General features: G+C 39.6%; 1 protein-coding gene across 2 annotated transcripts in view; it reads right to left on the bottom strand.

Moving 5' to 3' along the window:
- Positions 1-10,759: 10,759 nt before the first annotated feature.
- The window catches only part of TMEM116 (transmembrane protein 116), a 48,292-nt gene continuing 44,972 nt past the window's right edge, over positions 10,760-14,079 (bottom strand). For both annotated transcript variants that reach the window (XM_080821987.1, XM_080821988.1), the window contains 2 exons: positions 12,418-12,562; positions 10,760-11,674 (listed from right to left, as the gene is read on the bottom strand). In XM_080821987.1, the coding sequence (XP_080678113.1) occupies positions 11,547-11,674; positions 12,418-12,562 (273 nt within the window). In that variant the 3' untranslated portion in view covers positions 10,760-11,546. The remainder of the gene's footprint in view (positions 11,675-12,417; positions 12,563-14,079) is intronic.

The following is a 14,079-nucleotide window of genomic DNA, read 5'->3' as shown; positions in this document are numbered from 1 at the left end:
CCCAATAATTCTGATGTTGGAACATGTCATGGCGTCATTTATTTCCCTAATTCTGTTTTCATGGCTTCTAAGTTGTTTCTTCCATGCCTCCTCCTGATCCTTTTTCTCTATCAGTTTATCCTCTAGATAACTAATTCCATCTTCTGGCTCGGTTACCCTAGCTGTTAGAGTATTTAGATTAGATTGGATCTCACTGATAGCATTTTTAACTTCTTCCTGGGCAGCTTTCACTTCTGCTCTTAGAGATTCTATGTCATCACTAACGATTTTCTCCATCCTAGCCATTGCCTGGATAACTGTTACCCCGGAATTCCCTTTCCAACATACTGTTTATGTCCATATTCAATAGTACTGATGGAGAGGGCACAGTCTCTGAATTTTCTCTCTGTTGGGCATTCCTTCTCCTAGTCATTCTGGTGAGAGGTGGTTCAGGGGATGTATAGCTGAATATATCAACCACAGTCCAGGCAAGGTGCACCCTGGAACACTTCTGAGCAATCGGAAGTCACCACCAAAAAGAAAGAAAAAAGAAAAAAAGAGAGAAAGAAAAAAAAAGAGAGAAGACCCAGACAGAATGGGCCCCAAAGGTTAAGATTTATAAGGTAAACAAACAAACAAACAAAAAAACGGACAAAAAGACCGACAAAAGTAAATGGCAAGAAAAAAAAAATCAGAAAAAGAACCCAGCCAAAATGAACCCCAAGAATAGGATTTACATAATTCCAGAACAAAAACAAATACACAGAAACACTGACAGAAGAAAAAGATGGGAGGGTGGTTATAAATCGTCAATGTGGGTGAGGAAGGTTATTTTGATTCTTCCTGGGTGTATCTTGGTATCTTTGTTAAAGGACTGAACTTTCCAGAGATAAAGGGAGATTAAAACTGGTTTATATGTATGGGTAGTATTAACGAAAGAGGATTACTTGAAGTTTATATCTATAAGTATATTTTAAAAATAGAAAAAAAAACACAGGTATATGTATGAAATAAGTTCAAGTGAAAAGATTATGGAATATGTTGTATTAAACCTCTAGTTGTAATGGTTAGTAGGTTAAAAAAATTAAGTGACAACGAATTAAAAATAAAAGTTGTATCTATGAAATATACAGGTTTTAGGGCAATATTGGGAGCTTAATATATTGTTCTCCCCTGATATTGGAGTTTTACAGTTTTATGGGGACCCTGTGGTGGTTGTCCTCTTGTTCTTTTGGCTGGCTTTTTGGGGGAAGGGCCTGCTGTGTTGTTTTTCAGTCAGTCTTGCTTTGGGTTGAGTCCTTCTGCCCCCTATCGAGGGGCTGGGCTCTGTGCAAACCAGTTTTTCAGGCTTTTGTTCTCTGGAGGTTTTTGTTTTTTGGTGGCTTTCTGAGGGTTTTTGGAGGTTTAGTGGAAAGCAAGCTGCACCCAGACCTCCGTCTCAAAGAGAAGCCTCAGTCTGCTCCCCTCTGGTTGGTCCAGAACACACAGATTCCTCTTCTGCAAACTCCACTGAGCCATGCAACCTCCCACAGGCACTACATGTCCCCAGCCACCCTCTCAGGGGTTGCCTGAAGCACCCGCTTGTCTCTGCATCCCAGTGCCACTAAAACCTCAAGTGTATTGGTCCAGGGAGGCTGCTTTCGGTGGCTGCCTTTGCCGGGACTGCTGTCTGGGATCCAGATCTCACGGCAGCTAATGTTGCCACTGCAGGATCACAAAGAGAGATCACGCTGAGTTCCTTCAGGCCCTGGCTGGGAGAGTCCAGACCCTGCCTCTTCCTATAGACTGCCAGCTAGTGCCCGAATGGGAGCTTTCTCAGGCACAGATGGGGAGTGGATCAGACCCCTGTCATGCAGTGCATGCAGAGCACAAAAGTTCTAGGGAACACAGGCTGGTGCCATCACCAGACTCCTTCATGCAGGGGCTGGAGTGTGCCCAGCCAAGCAGTGGTACAAGCTGCACAACCCCAGGGGCTCCACTGCACTCTCTCTGGCAGGGGTTGTCACGGGCAGTGGCCATCCTGGGTCCGTGGGCTTAGGCCCATGCCTGTGACTGCCCAATTCCATTTGCCCCTTAAGATATTTTGCTCTTTTTGAGAGCGTTAAACAAGATTCCAAGTTAATGCTGATCCCCAATCACAGGGCACATTCGTACTGAGGTATTACTTTCCAATGTCCCCTTCGGTTTATCTTCAGATATCAATCCGAGGGTTCCCACTCCACTTTACCTCTCCACTGGTGTCTTCGGCCCCTGTAGAGATCCAGAAGTGTATAATCCTACATCTTAGGCTGATTTCATGGGTGATCAGTGTGTTCTGGTAGATAATTAGCTCACTTTAGGGGACCGGTTGAAACAGGGTTTCCTACTTCTCTGCCATCTTGCCCCTCCTCTGTTATATTCTAACAGATTTTTAAAGGTACTTGACACTTGTGGGTTCTTTTTTAAATGTATTTTGAAATAATTCATAGGAAATTGCAAAGATAACATAGAAAGATCATATATACCTTTCACTGAGCTTTTCCCCTTGATACAGGAGGTTATCATAACCAGGACACTGACATTGATAAAATGTGAATAGTTCTATGCCATTTTATAATATGTGAAGATTTCTGTAACCACCACCACAATCAAAATAGAGGACTATTCTGTTATCACAAAGTTCCCACTCATGCTACCCATCTATAGTCATACCACTCCTCGCCCACCCCACTATCCCTAACCTCTGGCAAACATTAATATGTTTTCCATTTTTATAATTCTGTCATCTCAAAAATGTTTTACAAATGGAATCATACAATATGTAACCTTTTGAGATTGCTTTTTTTCGCTCACCATAATGCCCTTGAGATCCAGGTAATTTTTGTGGATCAGTGGTTCATTCATTTTTGCTGCTAATACATGATATGGACTTACCTCAGTTTAACCTTTCCCCTATAGAGCAACACTTTGATTGTTTCCAGTTTTGGGCTATTACAAATAAAGCTGCTATGATTATCTGTGTACAGTTTTTATGAAGACATACATTTTCATTTCTTTGGAATAAGTATCTAGAACCATAACTGTTAAGTCACACCATTTGCTTAGTTTTTTAAAGAAACTGCTTGTTGTCCAGAATTGATACACAATTATATATTCCTATCAGCAATGTATGAAAGATCTAGTTTCTCTGCATCCTCACTAACATTTGACGTTGTCTATTTTTCAAATTTTAGCTATTCTAATAGGTCTGTAGTGATCTCTCATGGGGTCTTAAGTTGCATCTCTAATGTTAAACATCTTTTCATGTGCTTATTTGCCATCCATATATTCTGTTCAGTGAAATGTCTCTTTGTCTTTTGCCTATTCTCTAACTGGATTGCTGAGTAATAAGAGTTCTTTATATATTCTCAATGAGTTCTTTATCAGGCATGTGGTTTGCAAATGTTTTCTCCCAGTTTTTGGCTTGTCTTTTCATACACTTAACAGGGTCTCTTATAAATTAAGAGTTTTTACTTTTGATGTGGTCCAATTTTTATGGATTTCTCATGCTTTTGGTATCATGTTAAAAATTCCTCACCAAGCCCTAGATCCTAAAGATGTTCTATATTTTCTTCTAAAAAGTTTTATAGTTTTACATTTTACATTTAAGACTATGGCCCATTTTGAGGTGATTTTTATATGTGAGGTTTAGGTTGAGGTAACTTTTTTTGGTCTCTATATATCTAATTTTCCAGCACCATTTGTTGAAAAGACTGTCCTTCCTCCATGCAGTTCCTATTATTCCTCTGTCAAAAACTAGTTGGCCATACATGTGTCGGTTCTCTTTTCTGTTTGATTGATTGGTGTATCTATCCCATCACCAATATCACATTGTCTTCAAATTGAAAAGAGGGATTCCTCCCATATGTTATTCTTCTCCAAAATTATTTTAACTGTATGAGTTCCTTTGCCTTTTAGAAAATTTACATTTACATAAATATATTTATGTTTTATATGTAAATAAATATTTCACAGTCCATACATATATCAAGTCAACATGTTGTATGCTTTCATATATACAGTTTTATTCATGAATCATACCTCAATAAAGCTGGGGGGTAGTTAAAGAGAAAATAGACAAAAAGCTTGATAGAAAAGGGGGGAAAGACATGAACAGATAACTATTAAAAGATTTTTTAAAATGACCTTAAACATATTAAAAACTATTCAAATTCATTCAAATTAGAAAAATACAAGTTAAACAGCACTGAGATGCCCCGTCTCACCTATTAAATGGCTAAAAATTAAAATTTATGGCATGGTAACATACCCTTTTGCTTACAATGTGGGAAAATAGGCATTCTAATACATTGCTGGTGGGAATGCAACTGGCAAAACCTTTTTGAAGGGGAATTTGGCAATATTAAACAAAGCTACATTTACAGTTAGTTACAGAGGCACTGCTTCCCCATTTTGTGAAGGAACGTGCCTCCACAAAAATACATATGTGCAAGATTTGTTGATGTGTTGTATGTAATTTCAAAACAATATATACAATTCAAAGCCCATACATAGAAGAGTGATTGAATAAATTATATCCATAAAATAGAGTATTATGCAGCTGTGAAAAAGAATGAAGAAGCTCTCACTGAACTGCTATGAGATTATTTACAGGATGTATCTTTAAGTTTAAAGAGGAAAATGCAAAATGTTATGCTACATTTATATAAGAAAGAAGAGGATAGAGACGTCTGAATGACTCAGTTCATTAAGCATCTGCCTTTATCTCAGATCATGATCCCAGGGATCTGGCACTGAGCCCCACATCAAGCTCCCTGTTGAGCTTCTCCTCTCTGCTTCCCCTTTTCCTCTACCCTTCCTCATCACTCACGCTCACTCTCTCATGCACACACTCTCTCTCTCAAATAAATAAAATCCTAAAAAAAGAGAGGAGGATACAAGAAAATATACATGCATTTACTAATTTGTGCAGAAAGAGAGGAAAAATAAACTAAGTAACTATTAAGAGAGGTGGTTGGGAGCTGGGTAGAAAGAAGTAGGACATGGAACAGATTAAAGGCTCAAGGAGGCATACTCTGCATACTTTCTTCAGTATAATACTGAGTTTTAGAATCATGGTAATATTTCACATATGCCGAAAATCATCATCATCATCCAAAATGTGGAGGAAAGCCCAAAAGGAAATACAAACAGTAATATATGAACTTAGCTGTATTCAAAATGAATAATATCACCATGCCGAATAAGTTTAGATAAAGAAGTATAACCTAGATAATTCTAGAAAACATTATTTTGACCTCATACTGTAAGGCTAAAGAGAAAAAAGAACTGAATACAAATATTATTTTTCAGTTTACATATGTGCTTTTCACAGAGGCATGGTTTACTCTAATACTTTACATGTATTCTAGGAATCAGCCAATAAACATATTGTGACAAAGAAAGGAAAAGGAACTGGAGGTTTGAAAAGGGCTGAATGATTCAGAGTAGGGATGGTGCAAAATATGACCTACCCAGGGATCTACAAACCCCTGCTCTGGAACCCTGTGGTTTCAATGACTCAAAAGAACAATGAATGACAGGAGAGGAAGACTTCCATGGGGACTGGGACTAAAGCAAGAAGGTTATAGCTTTTTCTTTTCTTGGTGTGTGATCCTGAGTCATAATACTGGCAGGACCTTTGAAAGCTTCCTCTTTGTACCAAGTCTTCCTTGGTATACTCCTCTATGAAGACAGCAGGAGCTCAATTAAGCAGCACTAAAATTTTGTGCTTTCATGGAGGTTGCAAAGTTAGGGCACTCCTGAGAAGAGAGACCACAACAGGAGTAGGAAGAGGCACAGTCAAACAACAGATGTCATCTTGTAACTCTCAGGATGGGAGCAGCTATCCTTGCACAGGCAGCAAAGCTTTGAGCTTTAACCAAACTGCGTCACTGACAAAGATAAGGATCTCAGGCAAGGCAACTGAGACAGAGGTGTAAGACTATTAGTTGTTTCAACTGGGCCATGAAAATGACAACTGTAATTACTTTGCCTCCCTTCTGCTCTTCCTTCTATGAAATCAAGTGGTCATGGGTAAGGTTTAGAGTGATTTTTCTTCCAAGAATTCTTTTTCTTTTTTTAAGATTTTATTTATTTATTTGACAGACAGAGATCACAGTAGGCAGAGAGGCAGGCAGAGAGAGAGGGGAAGCAGGCTCCCTGCTGAGCAGAGAGCCCGACGCGGGGCTCGATCCCAAGACCCTGAGATCATGACCTGAGCCGAAGGCAGAGGCTTAACCCACTGAGCCACCCAGGTGCCCCGTCTTCTAAGAATTCTTGAATGGGCACTTGAGAATGAGCCCTTCCTACATTAAGCTGCATGACATCTTTATAGCTGATAATGACTACTCTTCAAGGGGTACATTGTAAATGGAAATCTCTTTATTATAAAACAGTCATCCCTAGCAACTTGATGATATTCAAACTTCTAAAAGAAAAAGCAGAAAAAAATGTCCTATATTCTGCTCATACAAGGAAAATGGCCTCTTATTAATATGAAGCAAAAGAAAGGATTATTTATCAAGAACTACCACGTTTATACACATCAAAATGGGATACTAGGCTTAGACATACCTTTTACTCAGGATGAATGGATGTTCAGAGGGTGAACCGCATTCTCTGTGACTATCAGCACTTGCTCAGGGGTATAACGGGAGTCCGGACATTGTATGACACTGTCTTTGGCATCAAGACAATCTATACTTCAAAGAATTTTGGGCATATGGTTTTCAACATATCTTAAAAATCAGGTTATTCTTGTACAGTGAGTGGAGATAAACAGGAGAGACTCTTAACCACGTCACAATTTCAGAGCAAAATAGAACCCTCTTCCTTTTCAATGTCATATATGTGGTCACTACCCAAGCATGCAGAAATGTTTACTGTGGTTGACAATATGCAGTTCCAAGTGTGGAATAATAATGTTACCAAGACAATACAGGTGGTAATGGATGTTCATGTTAACAGGTACAAGAAGAAACTAAATATACTGTAACCCAGTATTACTTACTGGGTTAAAGATATAGAAAGAAAGAAACCTAGTGAAAAATCTCCCTGAATTTGCAAGAAACACTTCAAAATTTTAACTGCTAGAGAGACTGGCATCTTTTGAGAAGAGTGAGGCATAATGTCATTCATATGATCATTGGCCAAAGTCTTGGGAAGTACAGGAGCCATGCATTTCTTAGTGGAATCTGCATTGCTAAGAATTCAACCAGTGTTGAATCTTTCTATCATGAAAATATAACACATTTTACAGCTTTTATGGCTCACAAGCTTGGCCGAAACTTGGGAATGAAGAATGACCATATGGGCCTGCAAGTGTCATGGCCAGAACCTCTGACCTCTGAATGAATTTCTTACTCTAGATAAGGGCTTCAGCAACTGTACCATTGACTACTTCCACTGACTGTTGCATAAGCACAGAGGGTACAGCCTGTTTAAAAAAACCTGAGCTCCAAAGCTCCTTTGGAAAGCCATACTGGGGAAAAAGAAAAGACAGTTAATAAGGGAAAAGAATGTGATTGTGGCAGGGTCCTTGGTTATTAAAAGGATCACTACTGTCTGTCTTCATGCCAGCGAAGGAAGGTTCAGATCGCACATTTGGGATCCTTCTAAAAAACCAGCATATTTCTAAACCCTGCTGCCTCAGAGTAGATGAGTGTGACCTCCCAGAACACTGTAATGGCATTCCCAGGTAATGCCAGACAGATACCTACAAGGAAGATAGCATTCCTTACAAAGAACAGGTTACTATTACCAGGGCTGGTGCCAAAGCCTGGAGAATTGGTGTGTTAAAATCTTTGGAAAGGACAAAAAAGTAGCCTGGAAAGTTGCAAAATGTGAAAGGCTGTTGACTGAATTAAAAAACATCAAACCTTACCCAGTTCCCCATGTAGGACATGTGGTATTGGAATGCAGAATTTTTTGAAGTCACAGACAGAGCTGTTGAGAGGGATGGTACCCAACATCATTCATAGATCTATATTAATCAAACCTGCTTAGATACCTCTATACTCAACTATGACTACAACCTGGACAAGTGTCATGGAGGGGTATTGGCAATAATTTTATGAATATCACTGTATCTACATCCATACCCCTCCTACATGTGAATCTAGAGGTTTGGGGGGCAGTTTGAATAGTGGCCCAGTTCCATGTGTCCACTCTGACTCTCAGTATGACAAAAAGCTTATAATCCTAATCTGGATCTTGCCTAGCCTTTTACTATCTCTCATTCCTACTACGTTTTTGTTTACTTACATCCATAGAAGATCTAAGACCCGTGTCTGTGCAAAAAATTCATCAGAGAAGCAAGATGAACAAACCTGAAAAACATTTCATCATTACCTTCTTTCTGATAATAAAGCCAAATATGAAGTGATACGAAAAAGACCTTTCTAAAAAAGATTTTATTTGAGAGAGAGAGAGACAGAGCAAGCGTGAGCAGAGGGAGAGGGAGAAGCCGACTCCATACTGAGCGTAGATCCTGGTGTGGGGCTCAATCCCATGATGCAGAGATCATGACCTGAGCAGAAATTTAAAGTCGGATGCCCAACCGACTGAGCTTCCCAGGTACCTCACTTAAAAAACTTTTTAAGAATCAGACTCCGTAGTTCTGGTGTCCCTCAAGGTCTACAGAAATAGGAATTTTTTTTCCATCTGCCACTCCGAATGTTAATACTTAATACTTTAAATTAAAAGAACTTAAAGAAGCTCCCTATGTGAAGGAATCTTTCTTGTTCTGTGCTACCCAGAAATCAGGTTTCCAGAACTATGGGGGCAATGACAGGCCTCAAGATGTGATCTTGACATAACAAGGCCAGGTCACCCTCCACAGTAAGGGTGAAGCTCATGGCCTCAAACCTAAAGATCTGTTACTGATCTCCCTAACATTTCTACAGAGAGTTCCTTTGGAGTGCTTTCTGGAACTTATGTTTCATAGTATCCTACCTAATTCACCATTGTAATCTACTCTGTCAATTATCTCTAATCTTGAGGATTTTTCCTTGGACAGACCAAAGGAGTAAATCAGGTGCGAAGCATCTCATTATTAGTTCCAGGTGTTTTAGTTGATTGTCATTCCAGCCACTTTGTCCCTTTGGCTTTTCCTCTTTGTTTTGGCATCATAGTATCCGATGCCCTAGCCTCAGACTGGTTTTGTTCATAACTTAACTGAAGAGATCAAACACCACTTGTTGTGTGATCAAAGAAGAAGAGTGGTGCCTGGTTGGCTCAGTCAGTTAAGTGTTTGAATCTTGGTTTCAGCTCAGCTCATGATATCAGGGTCCTGGGATCGAGTCCTGTATCAGGCTCTATGCTCAGCATAGAGTCTGCTTGTCCCTCTCCCTCTGCTCCACCCACTGCTTGCACTCTTTCTCTCAAATAAATAAAAAAAATCTTGTAGAAGAAGAGGAGGAGGAGGACGACGATGAAGGAGAGGGAGAGGGGACAGGGAAGAAGAAACGGGTAGACATTCTTGCTAGTGAATGAGGCTCTGCAGTTTGGGAATCTTTTCTTTCCCAAAAGGTTCTTTCTAGCCATTCATTCACTTATTCATTCATTTATTCCATAAACATACATCGAGCACCTACCATTAGGTTAAACCATGCAAAATTGATGATATTAGGTCATTTTCACCTACAAAAATGCTAAGTTCATATGGTTCAACCTAATTCTATGTCCAGGGACTATGAAACCTACCTTTGGACTTCTGCTTATAAATGGGAGTTGAGAGTTTTTGATACCTAAAGCTTCTTTTAATCCTGATTTCTCTTAGATCATATTATCCCTTGTAACTTCATGAGATTGGCCTTAATCTCCTAGAGCAAATGGTTCCTACCATCACGACTTAGAACAGCACTGAACAAATAAGAGAGTAGGATGTACCTGAGCTCCCACTGTCAGTTTTTTGGTAGTTACTGTCCTTGCTTCTTCTGAGTTTCAAAAACTCTTCAAAGAACAGAAACCCAGGACTTTCTTTGTCCAACTTCAGAGAGAATAAAAATACTAGCAAAATCTGAGCAAGCTGCTGCATGCCACCCTACTTCCCACACGACCACAGAGTAGAGAGCCTGGAAATGGCACATATAAATAATAACTTGGAAATTATCCAGAAGAGATTTAAACAAATATAGTATTCATTGAGGTAATAGGAGTCTATCTCTTAGAAGGAAAGTGGCTTCACCTCTCTGAACAAAGACTTTAGTGAATCTGAGAATAACAGAGAGATCCTGCCCAATTCAACAAGAAAAGCTACTAACCACAGCACTACATCCTCTTTCACTTCCATAGTTTAAGGCATGGTTGGAAAGACCTGAGATGTTGTTCCCCAACACTCTTCTCAATCCATTAATGTGGAATAATTCTGGTTCCTGGATGTTCCAGTATTACAGTTTCAAAGAATGGTGGAGGGCTGGTATCAAAACCAAGGGCAGACTCCATTGTATCTAGGCCCCTGCTATAGAATCTCTTCTGTGAGCATAATAATGGTGTTTGGGTGTCTGCATCACGCCGAGCCTGTTGCTTTAGTTGGTAGAACTTGTATTGTGTCCAGCTATATACTCCACAGTTGAGCAGACCCTGGGATGATGCTGTTAGAGCCTGAGGAGATGAAGTGATGGAACCCATCCTTCAGGTTTTCAGAGATCCAGGGAATCGTCCCCATTCCCCTTATTTATAAAGCACTGTTATATTTGTTTTATCTCAAACAGCAAAATCTGGTGTCAGTTTTTCATGTTTTTCTAGCTCTTTTTTTTTTACTATGCTCAATTAGCCAAAATATAGTACATCATTAGTTTTTGATATAGTGTTCAACAATTCATTAGTTGCATATAACACCCAGTTCTCAACATAACACATGCCATCCTTAATACCCATTACCCGCTTACCCCATCCCCCCATCCCCTTTGTTCTGTAACCCTCAGTTTGTTTCATGGTCCCGACTCTCATGGTTTGTCAACCTCTCTGATTTCATCCCATTCTAGCTCTTCTTGAACTCACTCTTTGCACCATGCCTTGTTATGGATGACTGAGGGTTGGTCATACTTCTTGGCACATACATAACGAAAATGAATGGATTTCAATCCCCTTTCTTATTACCCCCATTTCCCAGGTCAGGCTTGAGGAAAATGCCCTATCAGTACAGTCAGATAACCCAAAAAAAGCTTCATAAGTCTAATAAAAGAGGAAAAGAGAGAACTATTCTATTTCTGTATTCCTCTTTCCTCATTTACCTGGAATAGCTAATTTATCCCATTCAATTCACTTTGGGTGGGAGAGAATTATGTCACCATCAGTGTTTCATAAAAACATTATCTGGTAGATTTTGGTTTTTTGTTACCCATCCCTTAAAAACACACCAATAAAATGAAGTTAACCAGAGATACATATGCTCTGGAATGCATGGCAGCACTTTCACAGAAGTATCTACTTCATCTGTGAGGAAAACTTCACACTTTTCATAACTGAATATAAATAATACATTTTCTTTTTTGCAACACAGAAATAAATATGCTAAGGGAAAAAACTGTGCTTACTGAGTAATGTCAGTGTAAGAGAACAGGATAAGAGAGTGTAAAAACGGATACTGAAGGTGTTACCTGGAGAACACAGAGGGCCATGTGAAGCTTCATGTCCTGTGGCTTGGTCAACTTTATGATCATCAGAATGACAGCTGTGAAAACACGAAGTATAAATCTTCTTGCCAGCCCTACCTGTCTGAGCATAAAATTCCCTAGTATAGGGACACCTGGGTGGCTCAGTTGGTTAAGCATCTGCCTTCAGCTCAGGCCATGATCCCAGGGTCCTGGGACTGAGTCCTGCATGGGGCTCCCTTTGCCTGCCACTCCCGCTGCTTGTGCTCTCTCTAATAAATAAATAAAATCTTTACAAAAAATCCCCCAGTATACATGCCTACGCACCATGAGAAATAAGGGTACAGGCATAATGAAGACTAGGAATGAGATTAACCAGTAACATAATCCACAGGGCCTCCGGTCCTCCGGTCTCCAACTTCCATTCCTCACTGACTAAACTTTGCAGGTTACAGTGTAGCAATGTTGGTTAAGATACACTATGGGGAGATAAGTTACACTTCTTGGTGTTTCAGAATTCACCAAGATCTTTCATAAGCACTATCCAATCTGATCTTCACTATATTTTGTGTACTAGGAGGGGCAGGTGTTAGTATCTCTGAGCTCTATCAGAATGTTTCCTCTCTTAGGTTGCATCTCATGTCTAATTACCTTAATTTCTAAAACACAGGAAGAAAAAGAAGAAAGTGGGACCAACATAGATTTTACAGTTGGACAGGAATTTTACAAGTTGCAGTCATTCTTCTTGGTGAGACCACTTTGCTTCATCAGAACCCAATAGGTGTCCTCATTATTACCCAGCTCTTCCTTTTAAGATACCCACCTGGGCTCCAGCAGCAAAAGAAGGCCACCGGGTAGAAGCGTACTCGCTGCTCCACAATGTGAATCACTGCCCACTGTTCACTCCCCAGGAAGCCAGTTGATTTCACAAACTTTTTATACAGGGTCTGGGCTTGGATGAGTAAGACCTAAACAGGAGTACATTAGTGAGTAGTTTGCCTGAGGCTTGGTAAAACTTCCTAGCTCTAGCTTCCTATTGTTGTAGGGGGATCACTTCTCTCAGGATCTGACAGCAGGAAAACTCGCTCTCCTGCCTTTACCATCTAAGACTGGATTTTTCTGAAAGAAAATCATCTTCAGAGTGAACTTTTCTTGCCCAGGGGAAATGGATAGATATTAGACAAACCTGTGGTTACCATATTCAATACATAAACTTTACATCAACTCTCGGGCTTCCCCCCCTCCAACTGAGGCTAATCACAATATATATAGGAAGTTAAAGCTAAGATCTAACCAGGCCCTCTTTTAAAATGCTTTACTAGAGCCTGTGTTAGAAAGTATTCTGTGCTTAATACCCTTAAAATAAATACATCAGCACCATGGCTGAGCTGAAATTCTCAACTCAAAGCAAAATAAAGTTTTAGGAAGTCTCTTCTTGCCCTTAGATGGAAAAGGGGACTGTTTTCCCCTTCCATCTGGGGGCTCTCTATATAAGCTAATAAAACAAATATAAATCAGTTCAGAACTCCAAGGTGCTTTCTGTGGGGAGTAAATTAGGTAATAATCTTGGTAACAAATCTGACAAATCTAAAATTCTCCCTAATCATCCAGACCCACTCTCTAAGTTAATAAGCCAATTATTTAATTAAGTTTAGCCATGTAATTTCATTTCCCCACAGACGTAGGAATCAAAAGGAGGCTTTTACTTATTTGGGAATATTAATGTCTAGTAGAATCAGTTCTGATTCTGAATGCCCATTGAAGATTGCATCATTTAAAAAAGCAATCAAGAATCCCCAGGGTAGCGGCACCTGTGTGGCTCAGGTCATGATCCCAGGGTCCTGGTATTGAGCCCCGCATTAGGCTCCCTGCTCTACAGGAAGCCTGCTTCTCCCCTTCCCACTCCCCACCAACTCCCCACCCCCACTCCCCTTGCCTGATCTCCTCTCTCAATGTCTCTTTCTGTTGAATAAATAAATAAATTCTTAAAAAAAAAAAAAAGAATCCCCAGGGTACCAGGCTATGGGATACCTACCTCTCTTGTCAATTAGTTCTAAGTGAAGATCGTCAAAATCATCTTAATATAAATTATTCATTTTGCCCTCTTTACAAAGTTGCTGATTTGAGCTAAGCTATCTCCACAATTTATTTTTAAATTGTTAAAGGAAATTCTCCATAATTTTATTTTGTTCAAAAGTACCAGCCGCACTAGCAAAAATTCCCTCATTATTTGGAAAATAATCAAATTAAATCACAGCACACTTCCAATGTTCTAGAGCATTATAGTTGACATATACTATACAGTATACTTGACATATCCTAATTTTCTGGTCTGGTCTTCCATGAGGATCCACAGGAACATATATTAATTAGTCCTAGAGTGAGCATAATTCTCACATAATGACTAGACTCTTTCCCCCTAATCATTTAATCTTGGGAAGTCCAAATACTGAGGTAGTAATTAAACTGTCAATTATCTCTTAGC

The sequence above is a fragment of the Martes martes genome, assembly GCF_963455335.1.
Source record: "Martes martes genome assembly, chromosome: 13".
Taxonomy (NCBI): Eukaryota; Metazoa; Chordata; class Mammalia; order Carnivora; family Mustelidae; genus Martes; species Martes martes.
This window is presented reverse-complemented; position numbering and strand designations above follow the sequence as displayed.